Below are 21,241 nucleotides of genomic sequence, written 5' to 3'. Positions count from 1 at the left end.
CAGGGGCTCAGCAACCCACCAAGGGACTCCATTAAAATCTATCTGGGCTTCAAACAGAGGAGGGCAGAGGTGGGAGTAGAGATGCTGTTCAGTGTCTGAGAAAGGCTGGATTGGGTCTTCCCAGCAGCTGAGGCTCTCCAGGGCATGAATGATAACACTGTGAGAGTCCACTGCCCTCTTTTCCACAGGGAATAGGACCTGCAGAGGTAAAGCTACTTTAGCAGTGATAAGGGATCCAAACACCCTTTGTGCAGAATTTCCAGCAGATGCTGTTGGGAATACCATGGAAAAATTGAAGTAAGAACATAAAAGGGAACCTTGAAGTCCACTTGCTCTGAAAGTCAGTCCCAGACTGAATATCAGCATATCAAGAAACCATTCCACCGTTTTTTCTGTCATGTTGTAGGAGGGAAAAAAAGAGGATAAAATGGATTCGTTGTCCTCTTGTTGGAAGCTCTAACCATATAATAATGGAAGAACAACCCCAGGTTATTCTTGTTATGGTTATTAAAGTCTTGGAACAAAACAGTTAATGGCAGCAAGCAGCTTAGGTTAATAATTAAGCACCCTCAATGGACAGCTCTGAGCTGTCTGTGACGGGATTTGAGCCTTTTGGGAAACTTGTCTGGTGGGTTTCAGCACTGGGCAGAGTGACTGACACAGCCCCAGCCTGAAACCTGTGGCAGAGCTGGTGCCAAAGGGATGGAGCCCTTGTGCTGGTATTGGAGCCCCTGCACTAAACTCATCAGAGGAATGGAGAAAGAACAAGTCAAATAAGGTAAGTAAAGCCAGAAGAAGTCCTTAAAAGAATAATAAAATTAAGTCTAAATGAAATTTTATGCATCTGCTTTGAAATGCAGCATTCACTTGCACCAGGGTGCTGGGCTCTGCCCTGTGCAAGTTGCAGTGTGTTAAAATGTGCAAGAAATTGTGTGAGAGTAGTTACAGTAGGTCTTGTGGTACAATAAACAGTAGAAACCAGGTTGGATGAGGCTTGGAGCAACCTGGTCTGATGGAAGGTGTCCCCCTCCATGGCAGGGGGTTAGAACTGGGTGATCTTTAAGGTCTCTTCCAACCAAAACCATTTTGTGATTTAAAAATGTGGCTAAATTAATTTATCCTTGGGGTTTTTTCCATACTTGTACAAAACCCAGGGTGAAGGCAGGAGAAGTTGATGGTCTGTCTTTAAATGTTAGAACAGTTCCTGACATGCGTGATATCTCTTGCTATGATAGCAAGTAAGAGCTGGTCTGCAAGTACTCAAATGTTTATTTCTTAAATTATTAGAAGAGTTCACAGCTGTTGCTCCCACAGGTTTGCAGTGAGAAGAAACAACACAGATGGGGTTTGTTTAAAAGTTACAGGGGAGGTCCTGGAGCCAGACTCTTGTGAATTCCTCATCCAACATTGAAGATGAACCTTTGGAGAACATTCCGGCTGAGTGCTGGGCTGTTATTCTTGGCAGGTGGGTGAGGGAGAGGTGTTGTCTCCAACCACACCTGTAAAATCCAGTGGGGATTGGATACAGACAGCCTGTGAGACGTGGAGAAGAACCCCTAAAATGCATTGAAAACTATGGGATATTGGCTGTGGCACACTGGACATTGTCCACCCTTATTATTGGTTTTCCTTGGCATTATTTCCATATCCACAGGGGAGATTTCTGGATTAATGTTTTGTTCTCTGTGTTCTACCTGGGTTCACGTCATACCTATTGTTTTTTGTTCACTTGGTAATAAATATGTCACTCTCTGCATGTTGATATTAAGGGTTCATGATGCAAAAGTGTCCAATATTGCTTTGGTGATCAATACTGATGTGGAGTCAGATAGCATTCAAACAGCTAAGAAGTTGGAAATCTCCTAAAATGTTAATCAGAAAACTGGATATCGCTGTAAAATGACTTCTGGAAAATTCTGGTCAGTAGCTGCATAAAAAGAAGCCAAGTACTGGTTCACCTCTCAGCTTCAGAGAACGAGGGTACCCAAAATAAATCCTAAATTATCTTAGGAATTTGGTACCTCTATGAAAGGCAGGGCATAGCAGGTTATAGGTGACTTAACATCATGAAGCAGGAGCTCTTTTCCAGGCCTGTATGTCTTTCCTGAAGACTTCAGAAAGAAATTGCTGGACAGGCTTTGTTGCAGCCAGAAAAGGATATATTTTGTAGGCAGCTTTAATTTTGGTAGGGTGCACAGAAGTCAGCAACACATTTCTTTGAGAGATGAAGGAATAAACATTAGGTTTATCATCTTTAATTCTTGAGGAGGACAGGAAGCTCAGGCTGCAGCTTGGTCCACCCTGAGGGCATCAACATCTACCTGAGGGGAGCTGTAAAGGGGGGAGAGAGGTGGGGGGAAAAGGGTGGGCAACATGATTACTTTGGATAACTGAGAAGGAGAAATGAAATGAAGGGTGGGGTAGCAGGAAGACCTCTCTCAGATCACTCTGTGTCTCATCCTGAATAAGGCATTTTAGATGTTTGCATTTCCCTTCAGCCTGATGGAGCTGGTTTGGTTTTGCAGGGACAGCCTTGGGATCACTCGTCAAGCCCCATGAGGGCAGCATTGCTGGAGGAACATGGATTACCCTCACTCTGGATGGTGAGTTTTAAATCCTTATGAAGAACGTGTTGAACTACAATCTGAGAAAGTTTTGATTGGAAGGGACCTGAAATCTCCTCTCATTCCACCCCCTGCCGTGGGCAGGGACACCTTCCACTAGACCAGGTTGCTCCAAGCCCTGTCCAGCCTGCCCTTTAACACTTCCAGGGATGTAAAATTAACAGATAATCAGCTCCCTTCTGAGGCTTGTGGTTGGAGTGACAAACCCTACCCAACAGAGCCATCGTCTGTGACACTCATAGCATGAAATCAGCTTGAAATGATCACTTCATAAGCGAGTTGTGAGAAATGAGACAACTCTTAAAAAGATTAATTTATTGAAAACAGAAAAATTGAAAAATTACACAAATTAGAAAAATATAAAAATTTGGGATCCTATGGCTCAGTAGATGGTATGCTCCAGGAGCGCAGGGATGTGAGATCTTCTGGCTGACACAGCACTAGACCTCAGGTAGAGAAAAAGAACTTGCAGTGCTGGGCTGACTTTAAAAAAATTACTAAAAGCCCCTTAAAAGGGGTAAGGCTTTGAATGCCCCAGCACCGATGTCTCCCACAGCTAGTCTGGAGAGAGCAAGAGGGGAAAAGAGAAGAGAGCCTGCCTCTCAGCTTTGTCCTTTTTATAGTTTTTGCTCCGCCCCCAGTCCACCCATAGCCCGCCCACAGCCCGCCCCTTCGGTCCAAAGCGATTGGTGCTTTCCCTTTGATGGATCATCTCCATCCACCAATGGCTCATCGTTGTAGGGGGGGGGTGGTATTGGTTGAGATAAGGGAATACAATGCCTTCATTAAAATTCAGGTTGCCGTGGAGCTTGCCTGCAGAGTAATGGCCTTGTGGCTAAAAATAGCTGCTGACTATTAAAACTGGGTGGGGTTCTGGCTTTGGAACCAAAATGCAAGTGAAAACACCAAAAAAAGTATTAAAATACATCTAACACATCTCAAAACACTTGTAAAAGTATACAGTAAACACAGGAAAGGTAACTCTTATGGTGTATAGGTGGTTTGAAGTTTGAGAAGGGGCAAGTTTGTGATTTTTAACTGGGAAAATTTTAACTGGGAAGGGTGCAACTCTCTTAATAAACTACTTTAAACAAATGAAAAGACTGATAATGGAACTGGATTTTTGTACCTGGGCTGATGGGTTAATTTTAAGATTCAATTTTAAAATATTTAACTCAAAATTAATTAATTAAAGCACTTAATATGCAAAGACCAAGCACAAATAGGGATTTCATGTATGACATATTGCTGAAGTTTTATTTCTAAGCAGCAGAAGTCCAAATGTTTACCTTATTTGGGTTTTTTTTCCTTAAATTTTATCTTACATTTTGCAGATATAGGGCTAGAAATTTCTTCCCTGCTCCTGCCCTCTTATTGAAGAAAAGTTAAAAATCTGCTCCCTTCATATGTCCTGTGATGCTGGAGCTTTTCAAACTCTATGAGGAACATGAGATCTAAGTAAAAATCACTGAAACTGATACGCCATGTCCATGTGGGTCCAAAACCAAAGCTTGGTCTGTTTTTTCATAGTGATGAATATTTATTCATTGGGAAGAGAGTTGGTTTCTGAAGCAGCTCCATGGTCATTAGCTGGCACAGGCTGCCCAGGGCAGTGGTAGAGTCACCAGGGGGATTTAAAAGATGTGTGGAAGTGCACTTGGGGACATGTTTTTTACTTTTCCAGTTCTCTCCCCCATCCCCCTGGGAGAAAAGTGAGTGAGCTAAGTTGACTGCTGGGGTTAAACCACCACAACATGAAATTACATAAATATGATTTTAAAAAACCTGGTCGAGGGCTCTAAGCACTATTCCTAGAGAAGCTGGGTTGTACCTCCAAAAATGTTTGTTGTGAGACTGGGAGTGATCCTGTCCTCACAGAGCTCTTCTGATTGACTTTCTTGCTTAGGCTCAACAGCCCTCCAGGTAGAATCTCTCTCTCCAGCCAGTGCATCCCAGCTGGAGGTGTCCCTGGTGAATCCAGACCTGCCCAGACTGCCATGTGATGTCTCTCCTCTGTTTTTGGAGTTGCCCAGTATAAGGTGCAGAACAAGGTATGATCCATGGTTAGGCTGTGGGTGAGACCTTGCCCTTTGTCAAACAGAACCCTCATTTTTATTCAGTGTCTGCCCATTAATTACGGAGCAGGATTAAGACGCCCTGCAGATCCAGGCAGCCCTGGGTCATTTTATTACTAATGAATAACGATTATTGTCTGTGCATGTCTAATGAGAATGTCTGTGTTTTATATTAGCATTAATTTGGGTAGGGTTCTGATGTCCTGTCACCTTCTGTGCTTAACTGTGATTTCTTGCTGTGCTTTCACATGTCTTTTAAATTATTGTTTTAGAGTTTGGGTTCATATGTGTGAAGTTTGGGCTGACAGTGTAAAGCTCCTTTGCTCTATTGAAGCCTCAGTGGACTTGCTGAGATTGGAGACCCTGTGAAGGTCCTGGCATTTTGTAAACACAATCTAAATAAAAATAATATAATATTACACATTTTCTTCCACCTAGGTCTTCACCCCAGGAGGGTTTGTACTACGTGGAGGTGATGTTTAAAGGACATGTGATTAACAACCTGACTGAGGTGGAGAAAGGGAACTATTCTTTCAAGGTAATCACCAAGCAAGTGCAGAAGTGAGGATAAAGAATTCGAGGTATTGAAGGGAATCAAGCTTCAACGTTGTGTCACAGGAAATACATTGAAATGGATGGAATCATGGAATGGTTTGGATTGGAAGGGGCCTCTAAGACCATTCAGTTCCAACCCTAAGCTAAAGAAAGATGGGGGGAGACTTTTTCAAGGGCATGTTAGAGACGAAACCAGGGAGAGTGGCTTCAAACTGAGAGAGTAGGTTTAGACTAGATGTTTGGAAAAAACTCTTTACTGTAATGATGGTGAGGCCCTGGCACGGGTTGCTCAGAGAAGCTGTGGCTGCCCCATTCCTGGAAGTGTTCAAGGCCAGGTTGGGCTTGGAGCAACGTGGGATAATGGAAGTTGTCCCTGCCCATGGCAGGGAGTGGGACTGGATGATATTTAAGGTCCCTTCCAACACTAACCATTCTGTGGTTCTGTGATCTCTCGGGGAGCAGAATCCTTAACCATGACTGTGTGCTTTGGGATAAGGCCTGGTGTGTTTGGAAGTCACATCCCACCTCTGTGCTAACTTTGAGCAAGAAAACCCAGTGTTTTCAGTAAATTGCACATTAAAGCTGAAGAACCATCGGGTGGTTCAGCTAGCTTAGAGAGCTGATGAAAAATCACCAGGGGATGCTGTTAATGAGGCACATTCCAAGCTAAATAAACCACAATGTGTGTCTTTGTTTTGAGGCTGGGACCTGGGAGCTACGCATATTAAAAATTAATTTTGCCTCCTCGTTAGATTGAAAAAGCTGCTGCAGGCAGCAACAAGTCTGAGCAGCTCACAAGTCTTGTGTCAGCCAGGGGCCCCAATTTCATGCTGCTTTTGGCTTCTTTCTCCACATCTTCTCCAGCCTGGGGTATGGTGTCATGTTGCCTTTGCTCCCCAGAAGTGGACATTGCTGGAGGAAATTTGTGGCTGCTCATTCATTTTTGTCATGACTGGGAGCAGGAGGGAAGGCAAAGGCTGAGCTCTGAAAGGGAATGGGCTTCAAGGAAATCTTAGGAAAAAACCCATGGCATATGCAGTGCTATCTTTGAATTAATACAAAAAATTAATTTTTAATGATATTTATTGGGCTGTCAGCAGCATCTCTAAGTGCCAGTGAGGACATGAGGGTGTTCATAAAGAGATGGGGAAGATGAGCGTGTCCAAAAAAGGATGGACACACAGGTCTGGAGCACAAGTTTGATGAGGAGCAACTAGGGGGACTCAGCCTGGGCAAAAGGAGGCTCAGGGAGGACCTTCTCACTCTCCACAGCTCCTTGACAGGAGGATGCAGCCAGGTGGCAGTTGGTCTCTGCTTCCAAGTTACAAGACACAGGACAAGAAAATTGCCTCAAGTTGCACCAGGGGAGGTTTAGGTTGGATATTAGGGAAAATTTTTTCCCCAAAGGATTGCCAAACACCAGGGCAGTGATGTCTTCACCACTCCTAAAGGGATTTAAAAGATGTGTAGATGTGGCACTTGGGGACATGGTTTAGTGAATTTAGCAGTGTTGGATTAATGGTTGGACTTGATGATTTTCAAGGTTTTTTTTCCTCAGTGGCCAAGGTAGTGCTTTCCCAAAGAAATCTCTGTTGTATTGCTGTAAGATGGACCAATACAAGGTCTTTTTTTGCTCCACTGCTTTAGGGTACCCAACAAACTTGATAAAGGGTGACTGAAGTATTTCACATCTGTGATGATGAAATAGTTCTAAAGGATATACTACTGGGAAAAAAAATGGTGTCAAAATTCAAGATAAAATTCAGGTTTTCACTTCAGCTAAAGCATGACTTAGAAATCTGATATTGTATTAAAGTGTATCTTCTGACACTGGAACAAGCCAGGGTGGGCAATTTGAGCACAAGAGAGGAGGTAAAACCAGCTTTAACCCAGGCTCTGAAAGGCAAGGGGGTAAGAAGGGAATATTTCTCCTTACTCCCTTCCCAGAGCAGGATTCTGCTTCAAAGATCAGACCTGGAGTGTGACTCTGAAATGCAGCTGCTGGTGGGGTGTGAGCAATGCACCATCAGGAGGGGTTGGACTGCTGCAGAAAAAGCTGCCATTTCACTGCAGATTTCTCTTTGCAGTTCTCAGCCAAGCAGACACCTGTGATTTACCAAATTAATCCATCATCTGGCACCCCAGGTACAGGACCTTTCTTTAATCTGTACTGCCATACAGACCTTTCGCTTATTGGGGCTTTAGATCAGATTTCAAAGTTACGTGAGAAGTCATTCGCTGGTTTTAGTCTGAAAAATTAGCTGGAATAGGCCAGATTTTTTTCCCTATTTCTGTTATTTTTGCATATCCAGGTTTCTTTAGAGAAAATTGAAAGTTTGATCCTCAAAGTCACGATTAATCAAAAGATTTTGGTCTCTTAAGAGTTCAGTCAGACACTTGAATGATCAGATTGCACAGATGATTCTCAGTCTAAGTCAGTCCTTAATTTCCCATTATTTTCAGGTGTAGTTCATCCCTAGATTCTCATGCCTCGCTTTAGGGTGTCAGTATGAAGGTTTCTGTGTGTACGCTGGATGTTTCACCTCCCAGTGTGAGTGAAGAGCAGGAGAATAATCTGGCCACAGATATGCCAAAGTCCTGCTTTAGACCTTCACCCTGTCTGGTGTACAAATGATGTAATTTTGGTTGTCTCATGAGGTTCTACAGTGGAACTGGGTGAGAGTGTGGGGTTTGGTTAACAAAAGAGTTGAGGAAAAATTGTCAACTCAGTGCAAATACAGATCTGCAAAAAAAAAAATTGGAATGAATTTGGGTTTTTTGGTGGGGAACAAAGACATATGCTTCAAGAAAAGTGAATGAAGTGCAAAATCATCTTGAGCCAAGGTAAAAGCTGAGAGTACCTTCAGTGCAGGCAGCTAGGAACCTCTGCAACATTCATGAAGACCACGAATTCCTTTTGTTCAGCTCAGAAAATCTGCAAGTAAGTTCTCTGCTTTTAAAAGACTCTCTTCAATTTCCATTTCCTCTTAAACAGGAAATTTAATACAGATTCATGGGAAGACAATTGCTGGCAGATATGATACCCTGGACTTCAACGTGGATTATATTGATGGGTAATTACGAACACTCAGCTATCTTCTGCAGTCCCTGTAAATTGGTATTTCTTCCATCAGCCTCCTCGACAGCAATAAATTGCAACCAGTTGGCCCAGAATTGCCATTTGCTTCCTTTGTGGTTTATTGCAGCTCATGAGTTGGGCTCCAGCAAACTTTGTTAATCTAATTGCAACTGGTCCATTAAGCTGGTTGGTTTGTTTACTGGCAGCACAGTCAATCACAGCTCAGTGTGAATTGTACTGTAATTGCAACTGGCTGCTGTAGATTTTATTTTGGCTAGCAAATTAAAATTTAACTAATTAAAATAATGTCAGAGCCAAAAAGTTAAATAAATTTTCCCCTTTCCATTTGCATTTTTTTTTTTTCAAAAAAAAAAAAATTAGTTTGAAGCTAATGCTCTGGTGAGCCAGAAGACTAAAGAGGAGTATTTTGAGACAAAAGCTTTGTTTTTCACTGCTTTAAACACTCTGTAGTTGTTTTCTTGTTCTCAAATGTTTGATATTTTTTTAAATGTTTTTTCTGTGGTTGCGTGCAACAGAGAAAAGCAGGTAGGTTTAAAAAAACCGCTTATTTTAGGACAGCAGCCCCTTTAAGCACAGTGAATCCAAAATGAGCATCGACACTGTCCTGCTGTGTGTCATATGTATCTCCATATGTATGGATATGTTATCAAATGTTAATTTATGATTTCTGTGCCAACGGCAGCGAAGAACTAAGACCAGGTAAGTGTTTTAAAGATAAACTGTTTATCCATAGTTACTCTGCTGGCAGCTTAAGGCTCATTTCAGGAGCCAGGAAAGGTGTGTATTCTTGGTAGTTAGAAATTTTAGTTGAAGCATCAGATATTTAACCACTAGATGCTTTTAATGACTTTTCAGGCTGAAAGGAAATGCCCTTCCTAAGTGATTAAACTCCCTGCTGGCATGAAGGAAAGCCAGTGCAGATTCCTGCCATGCCATCCCTACACTGTGCCCATCAGCATCCTTTGTTTGGTATCAATTATTGTTTTACCTGCCTCTGGTGGAGCTGTGGAACCTTTGATCAGAGGCAAGAAAGGCTGCTCTGTCTGAGTGCAGGCTGGACGTGCCTGCAGTGCTCTGCTGCCAGATTACTCATTTACAGCTCAACCTCACCAAAAGGAAATGGCCTCAAAATCCCAGCATACCAGACAGGTTCCCTTTGTAGCTTCACATGAAAAATCTGCCCATTTTTGGTGTGTTAGGAAATACGTACCAGGTGGGGACTTGGACTTGACCAGAGCAGTCTGTCACTCAGTCACGCTGATTCGGGATGTGGAGCAAAAAAAAGGAATGGGTTTTATACTTTCAAGTGTGTTCTGCACCTTTCTCCATGCTTTGTATGGGATGCACTGGTCCAGTGATGCTGAGCAAACATTTGGCAGCACTGATTTTTTTTCTTCCTTAAAAGGAAAGGTTCTCAATATCAGCCACCTGTATTAATAAAAGCAAACTCTTTTAGTAAAGCCTCATAAAATTGCACTCTGAAACATGGACCATAGAAAGCTGCACTGTGAGGGATGGGTCATCACAAAGTGTTTGCATTACAGGTCTTTACCTATTTCCTTTAATTGCCTGTTAATTCTCAAGGAATCATTGCCAGCCTTTGCTTATTCTGCTAATTACTCTGAATTTATTCCTCTCACCTGCTTCTTCCTGTCCAGTGGAAGGTGTCCCATATCGATTCTTTAAGGAACAGATATTTAAATTTGTTGTTATCAGGGACTTGGGTGATTTCTGCCAGAAGTTGTTTATAATGCTTTTCCTCAATGAAATAAAGAAGAGGCTGAGCTGCATCTTGACTGTACTTGCTGTAGTTGATGCTGCCCTGCTGGTTTTGGAAGGTGTGGGTGGGTATTGTCCTTCTGGAGCTCAGCCTTGCCTTCAGGGAGGAGGGATTGGATCATTCAGAGCTGGCATGGGGTGTCTCCAAGAGGGTCCTGCTGCACTCTCACAGAGGTGCAGCTCCCACAGTATTTGGGGAACATACTTGTCAGGTGCATAGATGAGGGATTAGGGCTTGTCCCATTTTCTAGAAGGTTAATAAATATTAGAAACAAGTGGGGGAAAATTCCTGTCCCTTGGGAAAATATTGGCTGCTAATTTTAACAGATTAGCTTTTCATCTCTATCACATCATATCTTTCCTGTTGATTTTTTGCCCAGGCCAGCTGTTCTTACATCAGAAGGAGATGGATGGACCAGTCTCTGCTCTTTTGCTGACAGGAGAGCGGGAAGCATGTCAGTCCTTGACTTACTTTGGGTTTGTGTTGGTGCAAGGGCTCAGCACAGCTTGTGCACAAAAAAATTTGTGGCTTTTGGAGGAACTCTTCTGCTTTGTTCTAAAGTTGGGAGAGACCCTGAGTTTTGGTCTGTGATGGGGTGGGTGAGGGCGGCTGGCTTTCTGCAGCTTCAGCCACTCAAATGTAAACGCGAGTTAATGACGGGAATTGTGTCATTCCACGACTCCAGAGGGTTGATGCAATGCCAGCATATCTGTTTTACTTGCTGCCTGCTCCTTCTTACAGTTTAGGAACCTGCAGAGGAGCAAACAGAAGGGAAACGTTTTTGTCCTTCAATTCACCTTCCCCTTGTTCCTGCTCAGCTTTTTTACTTCAAATGGGACTTCTCAAGGTCACAAATAGCATCAGCTTCTAGAAATAGGTGTAAAGGAGCCAAGCTGGAGCACTGCTGCTGGGAGACATCCTCCTAAGCCGCTGAACTCTTCATCATTAGTGTGAAGATGGGTTGTTCCTCTCCTGTCTCACCTGCTTCACTCTAATGTTTCTAGAGACAGCAAACCATTACCAGCTTGGGTGTATAAGCCCACATCCTCTATAGGTTAGTTGATTCTACTATATTTTACTTGTTTTTTGCTCCCAAGGCTCAGTGAAGTCCTTTGTCTCTCCACAGTTACCCTATCCATGCAAAGGATGGACTGGGGACCCTGCAGTGCCAGGTGGAAGGGAACCACATAGGTTGGTGAAAAGGGGTCAAAAACACCGGTTTCTGTCATTCCCAAAACTCCAGAGGATGGAGGGAGGGTGTCAGTCAGTCAGGAGTTTCTGTTCTGTCTCCGAAGTTGGGAATGTGGCTCAGGGCTGAGTCCATAAAAACTGTTTCAGATCAAGGCTTGCCAGCCTTCAGCACAGCCCCTGCCATGGTTTGTGTCCTCTGCACAGCCTGGGAGAACATGAAGGGAACCCATGACGTGGTGTGGGCATTGCTGGCAGCAACAGTGTGATTTGGGGTCCTTGCTCAGTTTCCTACTTTAATTCTTCTTGTCTGTGGTGGACCTTCCCTTTAGTGCTTTATTAGAGGAATAGATTGGGTGTTCCCTTCTATTCACAATCTCTCCGGTGGCAGGTTGGATCCCTTTCATTTTTCCTCCATGCACTCTGAAGAAGTTTCTGATTTCTTGTGGAGGCTTTGAGCTCCAGCCTTCCTGTTTGGGAAACGTATTGTGAGTTAAATATGTAAAACAGACTTTCCTTACTGTTGTAAGGAAGGGAGAATCAGGCCTAGGGAACCAGGACAAGGCTTGGGAGGATGCACTCCATACTCTGCCTTAAAACATCATCACTTTTATCTTCCCCAGGGTCCCACAATGTCAGCTTCTCGGTGTTTAACAAAGGAAAGTGAGTGAAATAATCTTTTCTCTCTTTTTCTCTGGTTTTGCATGGGGATGGAGCTGCATTTGAGTCCAGGATGAGTGAATTATGTCTTTCCTGAATCATGTGTTTCGTTGCTTAGAAATAAGGTTTTGTTATCTTGAGAAGATGGTTGTCAGATTTGGAATGAAATGGGAGAATGTTTCTCCCCAAAGTATTTCCACTTTGGTGTTTTATATTCTACCTTCCGTGTCCAAAGCATAAGACATCTTATCTTGGAAAAGGGGGAATGGCTGAAGGAGGATTGGTTCAGATTGGATGTTAGGGAGAAATTCTTACCTGTAAGGGCAGTGAGGCCCTGGCACAGGGTGCCCAGAGAAGCTGTGGCTGCCCCTGGATCCCTGGAAGTTTCCAAGGCCAGGTTGGAGGGGCTTGGAGCAAGCTGGGATAGTGGAAGGTGTCCCTGCCCATGGCAGGGGGTGGAATGAGGTGAGCTTTAAGGTCCCTTCCCACTCAAGCCATTCTGTGATTCTGTGATCTGTTAAAACTAGCTAAATAAAATCTTTTCACCTTGCTATTCATCCAAATAGGAAAGAATTTAACCATAAAAGGAAGTGAAAATAGGTTCTGACCATGTCAAAACATACTTTACAATGTGTTAGTACTTCTAATAAAGTGTTTCAGCCATGTAATGGGGTCTCATGAATGAATGCCTCAATGTGCTGGTGAAAGGAGTTGTTGGAGCTTGCAGAAATGTTCCACTGCTCCTCTGGAGAGTGAGTGTCCAGCTCTTCCAAATGAAGTTCTGCTTTTATTTACACAGCCCAGGATCTCTCAGGTGTTTTCTCTCTTGCAGGTCAGCAGTGCACAAAGGTGCTTGGCTCATCAGTGCCAAGCAGGAGCTTTTCCTGTATCAAACTCATCCAGGTATTCACTGATCCTCCTCGCTGGCTGCACTGTCTTCCAGCAGTTCCAGTGTGGTCTAAGAAAAGGCCTCTCACTGTTGCTTTTCCCAGGGATTTAATCATGTTTTGTCCTCATTTTGGTGTTCCACTCCCCTGGTAAGGGCTTGACTAAGCAAAAAGCTGCAGATCAAAAATGATGAGATAACCAGATTTGTGTGCATTGTTCCTTGTCCTGTCAGATCAGTTATAGACTTGAGGTGTTGCTCATAGAGAAACTTTTCCCCCTTAAATCACTCTGTATTTTGGTAAGGCTGAAATTTTGGAAATGCAGACCTCAGGATGAGAACTCCCACATCAGCTACAGGAGGAGATGATGTTCAGCTACTCCAAAAATTAAATTCTGGTAAAGTGGATAATGGCAGAGTGCTGCACCATTCATTAAAAAAATTATTTAAGATACATAAAAATTAATCTACACGTGACAGTTCAAGATGCTTTGTCGGCAACACTTTGTTAAGAAGGGTAATTTTGTGTCTTTATTTACAATTTAAGGCAGAGTAAAATGAAATAACTCTGCATGCAGTTGGCTGTGGGCAGAACACAAGCAGAAAGATCTTCTAGATCTGCCCCATAGAGGGTACTGTGCTAGTCAGCAGCCAATATTGTCCAATTAATGTTTCAATACCAGATGAATTAACAAAAAAGAAGCAGGTATAGGCCAAAATCCCTCACCTTTTCCTTATTAGTCTTTTTTTTTTTTTTCAGAGCTATACAAGTAGAACTGGGTGGTTAAATCAGAACATGAGCGCAAAGTGGGTAAATGTCATGAAAGAGAAAAATAATTTTCCTGTGGAATGGCACAACTGTAACAGATAAAATCCTGAAAGGATCTCATGGTCATGATGTGGAAACTCAGATATTCAGCTCCCTCCATTTGTCCCTGAAGTCTGAGGGGTGATTGGAAAGTGTGGTAGCATTGAAACCTCAGGGCTAAATTGAGAAGTGAGTCAGAGAAGGTCAAAAGGATTAAAACAGTTTTAATTCTGGTTTTTTTTTTTGTTGGTTTTTTTTTTGCAGAGCTCCTCGATAGCATGGAATAGAGCAGTTTGCAATCTGAGCATGACAGATGCAGCCACTGCTGAGTAACAGCCCAAGCATTGCAGTGTTTCCCCTGTCATGTGGCCAAATTATCCATGTTGTTCATTCCTGGTGTCATCACAGAGGCTGCCAAAAAAAGGGATCAGTGAGATGCTGGTTTCACTCACAGGAGCCTCTCTGGCTGGAAGCAGTGCAAGTGCACTGCAGGCTTTCCCAGAAATGGGGCTGGGATTTGCCTCTGAAAGGCTCAGATCCTCCTTTTCCTTCCCTTGCAGAGATATTATCTGTGTTCCCAGCTGGAGGGAGCCTGGGAGGGGGCACTGATCTCACTGTCACCGGGGATTTCTTTGAGGAGCCAGTGCAGGTCACTGCTGCAGGTAAGAGAAGAAATATGGTTTTTTTTTTGTTGTTGTTGTTTTCTTTTTTGTTATTTTTTTTTAATTCCAGTTTGGCCCTGACCACAAACCCCAAGCGATGTTCAGGGATACCAATGTGGGAATTGTAGGACTCACCCCTGGGAAGGTCCAGTTTTTCTGACTGTGGGAAAGAACTGTTCTGTTTTCTGGTAGTACCAGCCCAGGGTTGCAGCAAAGTGTGGACCCTTTTGGGAACAAGGTGGATGCAGGGGATTCTGCCTCTCTGCTCCAGTGAGACCCCACCCAGAGTACCACATCCAGGGTCCTCAGCACGAGAAAAACATGGATCTCTTGGAGTGAGTCCAGAGGAGGGACACAAAAATGATCAGAGGGATAGAACACCTCTACTATAAGGAAAGGCTGAGACAGATGGGGCTGTTCAGATTGGAGAAAAGAAGGCTCCAAGGAGACCTTGGAGCACCTAAAGGAGCTCCAACAGAACAACCTGGTCTAGTGGAAGGTGTCCCTGTACATGGAAAGGCTTGGAACTACTTGTATGTAAGGTCCCTTCCAACCCAAACCATTCCATGACTCTAAGATGGGTTTATGCTGTGGCTCAGCTGTGTTTCCAAGTTTCCCATGGCACATTTGTCTCCTTTCCCGGCTGGCAGGTGTTCCCTGTAAGGTCAAGCACGTCTCTCCCTGGGAAATCAAATGCACCACTGGGCCTGTTGGCAAGGGCAGGAGACCTGGTGTCCCCCAGCCAGGTAAGGTGTTCAACTGAAGCTCCAAATTAGCAAACACACACAGAAATGCAGGGCAGAAACCTTTTGGTGCTGAATGCAATCAAGAAACAGGGCTTTCCAAAAGATTGTCTGCTTTGACATCAAGCCAGTTTCTTTTGGGGTGGGTAGGGAAGGGGACTACAAATAATCCAAAGGCTGGAGCACCTCTGCTATGAGGAAAGATATATGAGAGAGCTGGGGTTGTCCAGCCCAGAGAAAAGAAGGCTCCAGGGAGACCTGAGAGCCCCTTCCAGTGCCTAAAGGGGGCTTTCAGAAATATGGGGATAAACTTTTATTAGGGACTGTAGTGATAGGACAGGGGGTGATGTTTTTAAATTAAAAGGGTGTGCATTTAAATTAGGTCTAAGGAAGGTATTTTTTTTACGATGAGGGGGGTGAGGCCATGGCACAGGTTGCCCAGAAAGGAGGTGGATGCTCCATCCCTGGAAACATTCAAGGCCAGTTTGGGTGCAGCTCTGAGCAACCTGCTCTAGTTGGAGATGTCCCTTCTCGAGGCAGGGGGTTGGACTGGATAAACTTGAATGGTCCCTTCCAAACCATTCTGTGATTCTATAGCCAGGAAAACCAAGGTGGAGAGCTCACCCCACCAAGTGCAGACAGGAGATGGTGGGAGGATTGTCAGACTGGTGTGCAGGGCTGTGGGAAATGAGCAGAAAAAGGCCTGAATAATATTTAGAGGAAGGATGGCTGAACTGGAGTTACTGCAGAGGCTGCTGGGGCACTCCTCGAGTGGAGCATTGCAGGAGACTGTAGTGCATAAAATGAGGCTTAACTTTGACTGTGGGTCACCTCAGTGCCTTTTCCTGCAAGAGCAGACATGTGAGCTGGTTGGATGCTCTGCTCTCTGCAGAGTTTTGTTATTTCTGGTGGAGAATTTCAAGGTAAAACAAATTCCCTTAGGCGAGATCTGTGTTCTGCCTTAGACTGCAAAATACCCCACAAACAGAACCAATTTATTATTAAAATTTTCTCTCTGGCCTGCCTCCTACACCACTGATTCCAGCATGTGCTCTGGGATTTCTGCTGGCTGCTGCTGAGAATACTTTTGTTTTAACTTTCTAGGAAACAGAGGGCTTCTCTTTGAAGTCTGGGATGATGCCTCTGATCTGACAGCAGCAGGTCCTGGATACAGATGGCAGTTTGTACCTAATGCTAGCTCCCCAGCAAGGTTTCTGTCTGGGGCAAAGAAGTCCTTCAGGTACTCAGTGATCTTAAAAAGAGACGAAGCCATGGCAATCACCTTTAGCAGTGTAAGGTGCAGCAAAAACACCTGACAGCTCTTTACAGCAGAGCCTCACTGTATATCTCCTATAAATCAAAGAAAACCCTTTGCTCCCAGGTCCTTTTGAAGCTTAAAATATGCAGTGAAGTGCTTTATTTTTCCTCCTGTTGCCTTCCCTCAGTATTTCTGCTCTACCTGGCCTAGATATGCTGAAATACCACCAAAAAAAAAAAAAAAAAAAAGTTGTGGAAATAGAAGGAGCTCCAGTTTGAGGCCATTTTGGGCTGGAACTCTGGCCAGATGTGGAGGGGCAGATTCTCGGCTGATGTTGGCAGCAAAGGTGAAGTTTATACAAATAAATAAATTCCTGAACTGTGCTGGTTCCCACTGCCTCTTCAGATATGACCTTGAAAGACTGTACAATGTGCATGAATTCTTACATTTTTCTACCACTTCTCTGTTTTTGTTTGATTCTGAGGGTGGTTTTGGCTTTTTCCTGCATGGTCAGGGTTAAGACCTTGTTTGAGAAGAAATGCACTAAAGTGGCCACCAACAAAATCATACTTGGTTTCATGGAGCTGTTTTTTCTTTCCTTTTTGAAACTTTTGTAAGGCACAATTGACATTTAATGTGAAATCGGGTCATTTTGAGGTTACTTCAGCTTTAAAATAGCAAGGTTTGTTTTGTTAAAACTTGGTTTAAAGATGTTTTCTTGTTACTCTGTGTAGGTGTGAAGGTGGGGTGTGGGGATGGTTTGTTGTTTTGGGGTTTTCTTTGCTGTAACTCTTGTATATTATGGATGTTCTCTTTTTGCTTAGCTCCAGACTCCGTGGTTTTTTTGTGGCTCCTCAGACCAACAATTACACCTTTTGGATTCAGGCAGATGGGCAGGCATCTCTCTACTTAAGTTTGTCCCAAGATCCAGAACAGAAGGTATTAGTCTTGGCAGAGAAAAATGAGATGAAATGAAAATGAAAAATGAGGATGAAAAGGGTTTTAATTAAGGTGATAACAAGTAGGAATTTTCCCAGTGTGGATTGGTTTATTGTCTCTTATAAATGTATTGCAGAGTGAAATCTGTGTGATTATATTTGATATTTTACATCAACCCTTTCGGGTTTTTAGCTCATAAAATACTCACTCTTGCAACCAGAGGCATTGATTGTCTTTTCTAGAAGACTTTTTTTTGTTAGTTCAGCACATTTCTGTCTGAACTGAAGTCATACATGAAAAGTTATTTGGGGAACTGTTACTAGTGCTAGGGTGAGCCATAAGAATCATCTTCTTTGTGATATTGAACCTTAAACCAAAGCTCTTTCAGATTGTGGCTTTTTCCTACATAATGGGAAGGAATTTGTCAGCCATCAACCCACGGTTATCAGTTATAAACACAAATATATTGGGTTTTTTTTTTTTTATTTTTGGAGCTGTGGCATTGGACTAAATGTTTTTGTGGCTGGAGAGAGGTCACCAACTGCTTTAATGGCTTCAAACTGAGAGAGAGTAGGAAGAAATTTTTGACTCTGAGGGTCGCAAAGCCCTGGCACAGGTTGCCCAGAGAAGTTCTGGCTGCCCCTGGATCCCTGGCAGTGTCCAAGGCCAGGTCGGACTGGGCTTGGAGCAACCTGGGATAGCAGAAGGTGTCCCTGCCCGTGGCAAGGGATGGAACATGATGGTTTTTCAGGACCCTTCCCATCCACATCATTCTATGATTCTGTGATTTGGATGTTCTGCACACAGGTGAGAATTGCTTCTCTCCCTGCTGGCAATTCAGAGTGGTCGGAGAACTGGGTGAAGAACTGGAGTGAACTGTGGCAGCCAAAATCCCAGAAATTTGAGCTCACTGCTGGTTCCAGGTACTACCTGGAAGCACTGCATCATGGAAAGACACCCAGCAAGGGGATGAGAGTTGGAGTCCAGATACACAACACGTGGCTGAACCCCGATGTGGTGAACAACTACTGCGTTGAAAGGCACGAAATTCGGGCTCGTGCCTTGCGACTTCCAGAAGTGCAGGTCAGTGCTGCAACTGCCTTGTTGGTGCTAGATGTGAAAAAATGTGTGTTTCCACCTTGTTTTCAACCTTCTGAGACAGCTGATGAGAAGAGCATTGTGAGCTGAAGTTGTCTGTGGTTTTTACATATGTTAGTGGGTGTGTGTAAGCCCTCAGGAATGAGGGAAGTTTTTTCCTAATGGTGAAACTCCTGCAGGTCGGGAGCTTTAAGGACCATTTGCAGCTGCACAGGTCATGTACCCCTTGTGCTCCTGTTAATCTAAGAATCCTGTTCCTTGTAGGACAGGAGCAGTTCAAGAGTAGCTGAAATGACTCTTGGAAGGGATCCCTGGTTTACAGAGGCTTAAAAAGGCAAAACGCTGGTTGTAAAATCCTCTTCAGCAGAAGATGCCAGGTTTGAAGTGTGTGTCTCATGCAGTTTACATCTGTTTTCATTTCTTTATTTGCTTCTCTTTTTTAACCAGATGTTGACTGTGTCTGGTACAGGCTATTTCAGTATCTCCTGGAATAACATGCTGAGAATGATCCCCACAAATGCTACAGCTCACCAGGTAGGTGCTGTTAAACACAGACACAGGGTCCTCTGCTGGGATGGAATTGGTGGAACTCTGGTGCTTGACAGAAGTTAAGATTTGGCCCAGAAGCTGAGATAAAGTTAATGTGATATAGGGGTAAATTATTTTTATGTGTTTTTTTTTTTTAACTGAGAATGTCTTACAATGTGATTTTTTTTTTTGTTTTGTGAACACTGACTCCCAGGTGTATTCTAAGCATATCACAACACCCAGATACCTTGGGCTTGCATTATTTGTGAACACTGACTCCCAGGTGTATTCTAAGCGTATCACAACATCCAGATACCTTGGGCTTGCATTGATCCAGATCTTTGGACTTCTCTAATGCCAGATGTGTGCTGTATGGCTCTGGCTTCTCCAACAGCCCACAGTCTCTTGATGTGGTTTTTTTTTAATCTTAGAGTGACCCTGAGTGATGGCTCCACGACAGTCATTAGACTGAGGATGTCCCACACCCCTGAAAGCTGTCAGACATGAAAGTTTACACTCTGTTGAGATAAATTTTGTTATATTATTATTTAAAATTTTTATTCTTGTAATATTTGGCTACCTGCTTGTTCAGAGCTGCTGTGCCACCGATCCCTGGCTGGTGAAAAAATGAAGTGATGATGTGTGTGTTGAAGTCTCTGCTGAAATGATTGTAACTGGCTGCTTTTCACTTTCTTAATTTCTTTTAAAGGTGCAAACAGCAATAGAGGAACTCCTTTCAGTAAGATGTGAAATGGAGCCAAATTCTGCTAAAATCCTTTTTCGCCATGGTTTTGAGAAAGAAGGTAGGGAACTTCTGTGGCAAATAAGCAGTACTTTTTGTGAGAATTGATCTGCTTTTATGACATAAATGTTCTTTAAACTTTTAGTGGTAGTAAATTTACACTTTTAATGGGTATAAGGATGCATTTATATTTATCATTTATTCATTGTGTGTATGCATGAAAAACAACATGATCAGTATAGTAATCATCATGATAGAATATCCAGGGTTGGAAGGGACCCACAAGGATCATCAAATCCAGCTCCTGGCCCTGTACAGGACAACCCCAGGAATCTGTGCCTGAGAGTGTTGTACAAACACTTCTTGAACTCTGCCAGGAGAATACTTAGAGTAGGACTGTTTGACAATTTTTGGATACCCACTTTCTGTATCTTCATGAATTTTGTCTGAGTTGGTGTCTTCTGAATCACTTGGAAACCTCTCATTTCCTTGTCTTGTTTTTCATATGTCAGATATGAAGAACATCATCACCACAGGACACATCGTCAGTGGAACTGAGCCGTTCTGTGGGAGGTTCAGCATCCACAGACCAAGCCAGCTGGTGAAAACTTCCCCACCAGCACTACCAAGATATGACCTTACTGAATACACACATGTGAGTGGCTGCTCTTAACGAATCGCTGTTCTCAGCGAGCAGCTCGCACTGGGCACTGAATGCTCAGAGTCTAATTGACAACATAAAGTCTTCTGGTCTGCTTAGAATTGCCCCAAATCTACAAAGGATCATGTCTTAGCACAGAGCAGAGCATCTTTTATTGGGTGTGAGAGTGGTTTTGTATCTCTGAGATGTAAATACTGTTTAACACACCTGGCTGTTGACTGTTCCTGGGGATACAACCCTTGCTGTGGGAAAGGAAAAAATGGGATGGTGTTGGGGAAAGGTGGAAGACGCAGGGATGACCACTTCTTGACAAAAGGAAAAAAACCTTTTGTTATTTTGGTGGTCCGTTATTGGTCACTTTCCTGCTCATCTCCTACTTTTGATAGGAATGAACCCAAAAGCTCAGGGAAGCCCCAGGGGTCAGTTTGATGCCATGTTGTGGCACTCCTGGTGCCACAAACCATCTTCTACAGCTGTTATTCCCTCTCCAGCTCTCTTGGAGCCCCTTTAGGCACGGGAAGAGGCTTTAAGGTCTCTGTGGAGTTCTGTTTTCCCCAGGCCAAACAACCCAGTGTTAAACCAGAATTCACACAGGGTATCTTCCTTCATCTCCCATGTACATTATATATAAATTACCTGTGTTTTGATTGGTGAAAATCTTCTCCCCATTTTTGCAGGCATGTTTTGCACATAAAGGCCATATGAGCAACATCTTTCATCTCTCAGTGTCCTACACCAATGTCTCTTCATGTCCAGTGAGGAGGAACCTCACCTGTCTGTGGCACTTCAATGAAACCAACTCTAAAAGGTATCCAAGAAATTTTAGTTATCAGAGTTTATATTTTGCATAGTAAGAAGGTGCAGTGGGAAAACTGAGGGAAGTTCTTATTTATATAGGAACAATTTCTCAGCTGGAGTAATCTGACAAAAGCTC

At 43.4% G+C, this 21,241-nt stretch overlaps 1 protein-coding gene across 1 annotated transcript in view; it reads left to right on the top strand.

Annotated features, from left to right (window-relative positions):
- Positions 1-638: 638 nt before the first annotated feature.
- Positions 639-21,241, top strand: part of PKHD1 (polycystic kidney and hepatic disease 1 (autosomal recessive)) — a 237,153-nt gene continuing 216,550 nt past the window's right edge. The window contains exons 1-20 of the mRNA XM_017745072.1: positions 639-778; positions 1,315-1,465; positions 2,526-2,603; positions 4,531-4,675; positions 5,138-5,237; positions 7,342-7,399; positions 8,250-8,328; positions 10,514-10,588; positions 11,261-11,325; positions 11,946-11,985; positions 12,815-12,885; positions 14,237-14,338; positions 14,989-15,084; positions 16,186-16,321; positions 17,164-17,278; positions 18,086-18,361; positions 18,824-18,910; positions 19,614-19,707; positions 20,159-20,301; positions 20,985-21,115. Of these exons, the coding sequence (XP_017600561.1) occupies positions 1,414-1,465; positions 2,526-2,603; positions 4,531-4,675; positions 5,138-5,237; positions 7,342-7,399; positions 8,250-8,328; positions 10,514-10,588; positions 11,261-11,325; positions 11,946-11,985; positions 12,815-12,885; positions 14,237-14,338; positions 14,989-15,084; positions 16,186-16,321; positions 17,164-17,278; positions 18,086-18,361; positions 18,824-18,910; positions 19,614-19,707; positions 20,159-20,301; positions 20,985-21,115 (1,943 nt within the window). The 5' untranslated portion in view covers positions 639-778; positions 1,315-1,413. The remainder of the gene's footprint in view (positions 779-1,314; positions 1,466-2,525; positions 2,604-4,530; positions 4,676-5,137; positions 5,238-7,341; positions 7,400-8,249; positions 8,329-10,513; positions 10,589-11,260; positions 11,326-11,945; positions 11,986-12,814; positions 12,886-14,236; positions 14,339-14,988; positions 15,085-16,185; positions 16,322-17,163; positions 17,279-18,085; positions 18,362-18,823; positions 18,911-19,613; positions 19,708-20,158; positions 20,302-20,984; positions 21,116-21,241) is intronic.

The sequence above is a fragment of the Corvus brachyrhynchos genome, unplaced genomic scaffold (genome assembly GCF_000691975.1).
Source record: "Corvus brachyrhynchos isolate BGI_N302 unplaced genomic scaffold, ASM69197v1 scaffold116, whole genome shotgun sequence".
Classification (NCBI taxonomy): Eukaryota; Metazoa; Chordata; class Aves; order Passeriformes; family Corvidae; genus Corvus; species Corvus brachyrhynchos.
Note: the sequence above shows the minus strand (reverse complement) of the source record. Positions and strands in the feature narration are given on the sequence as shown.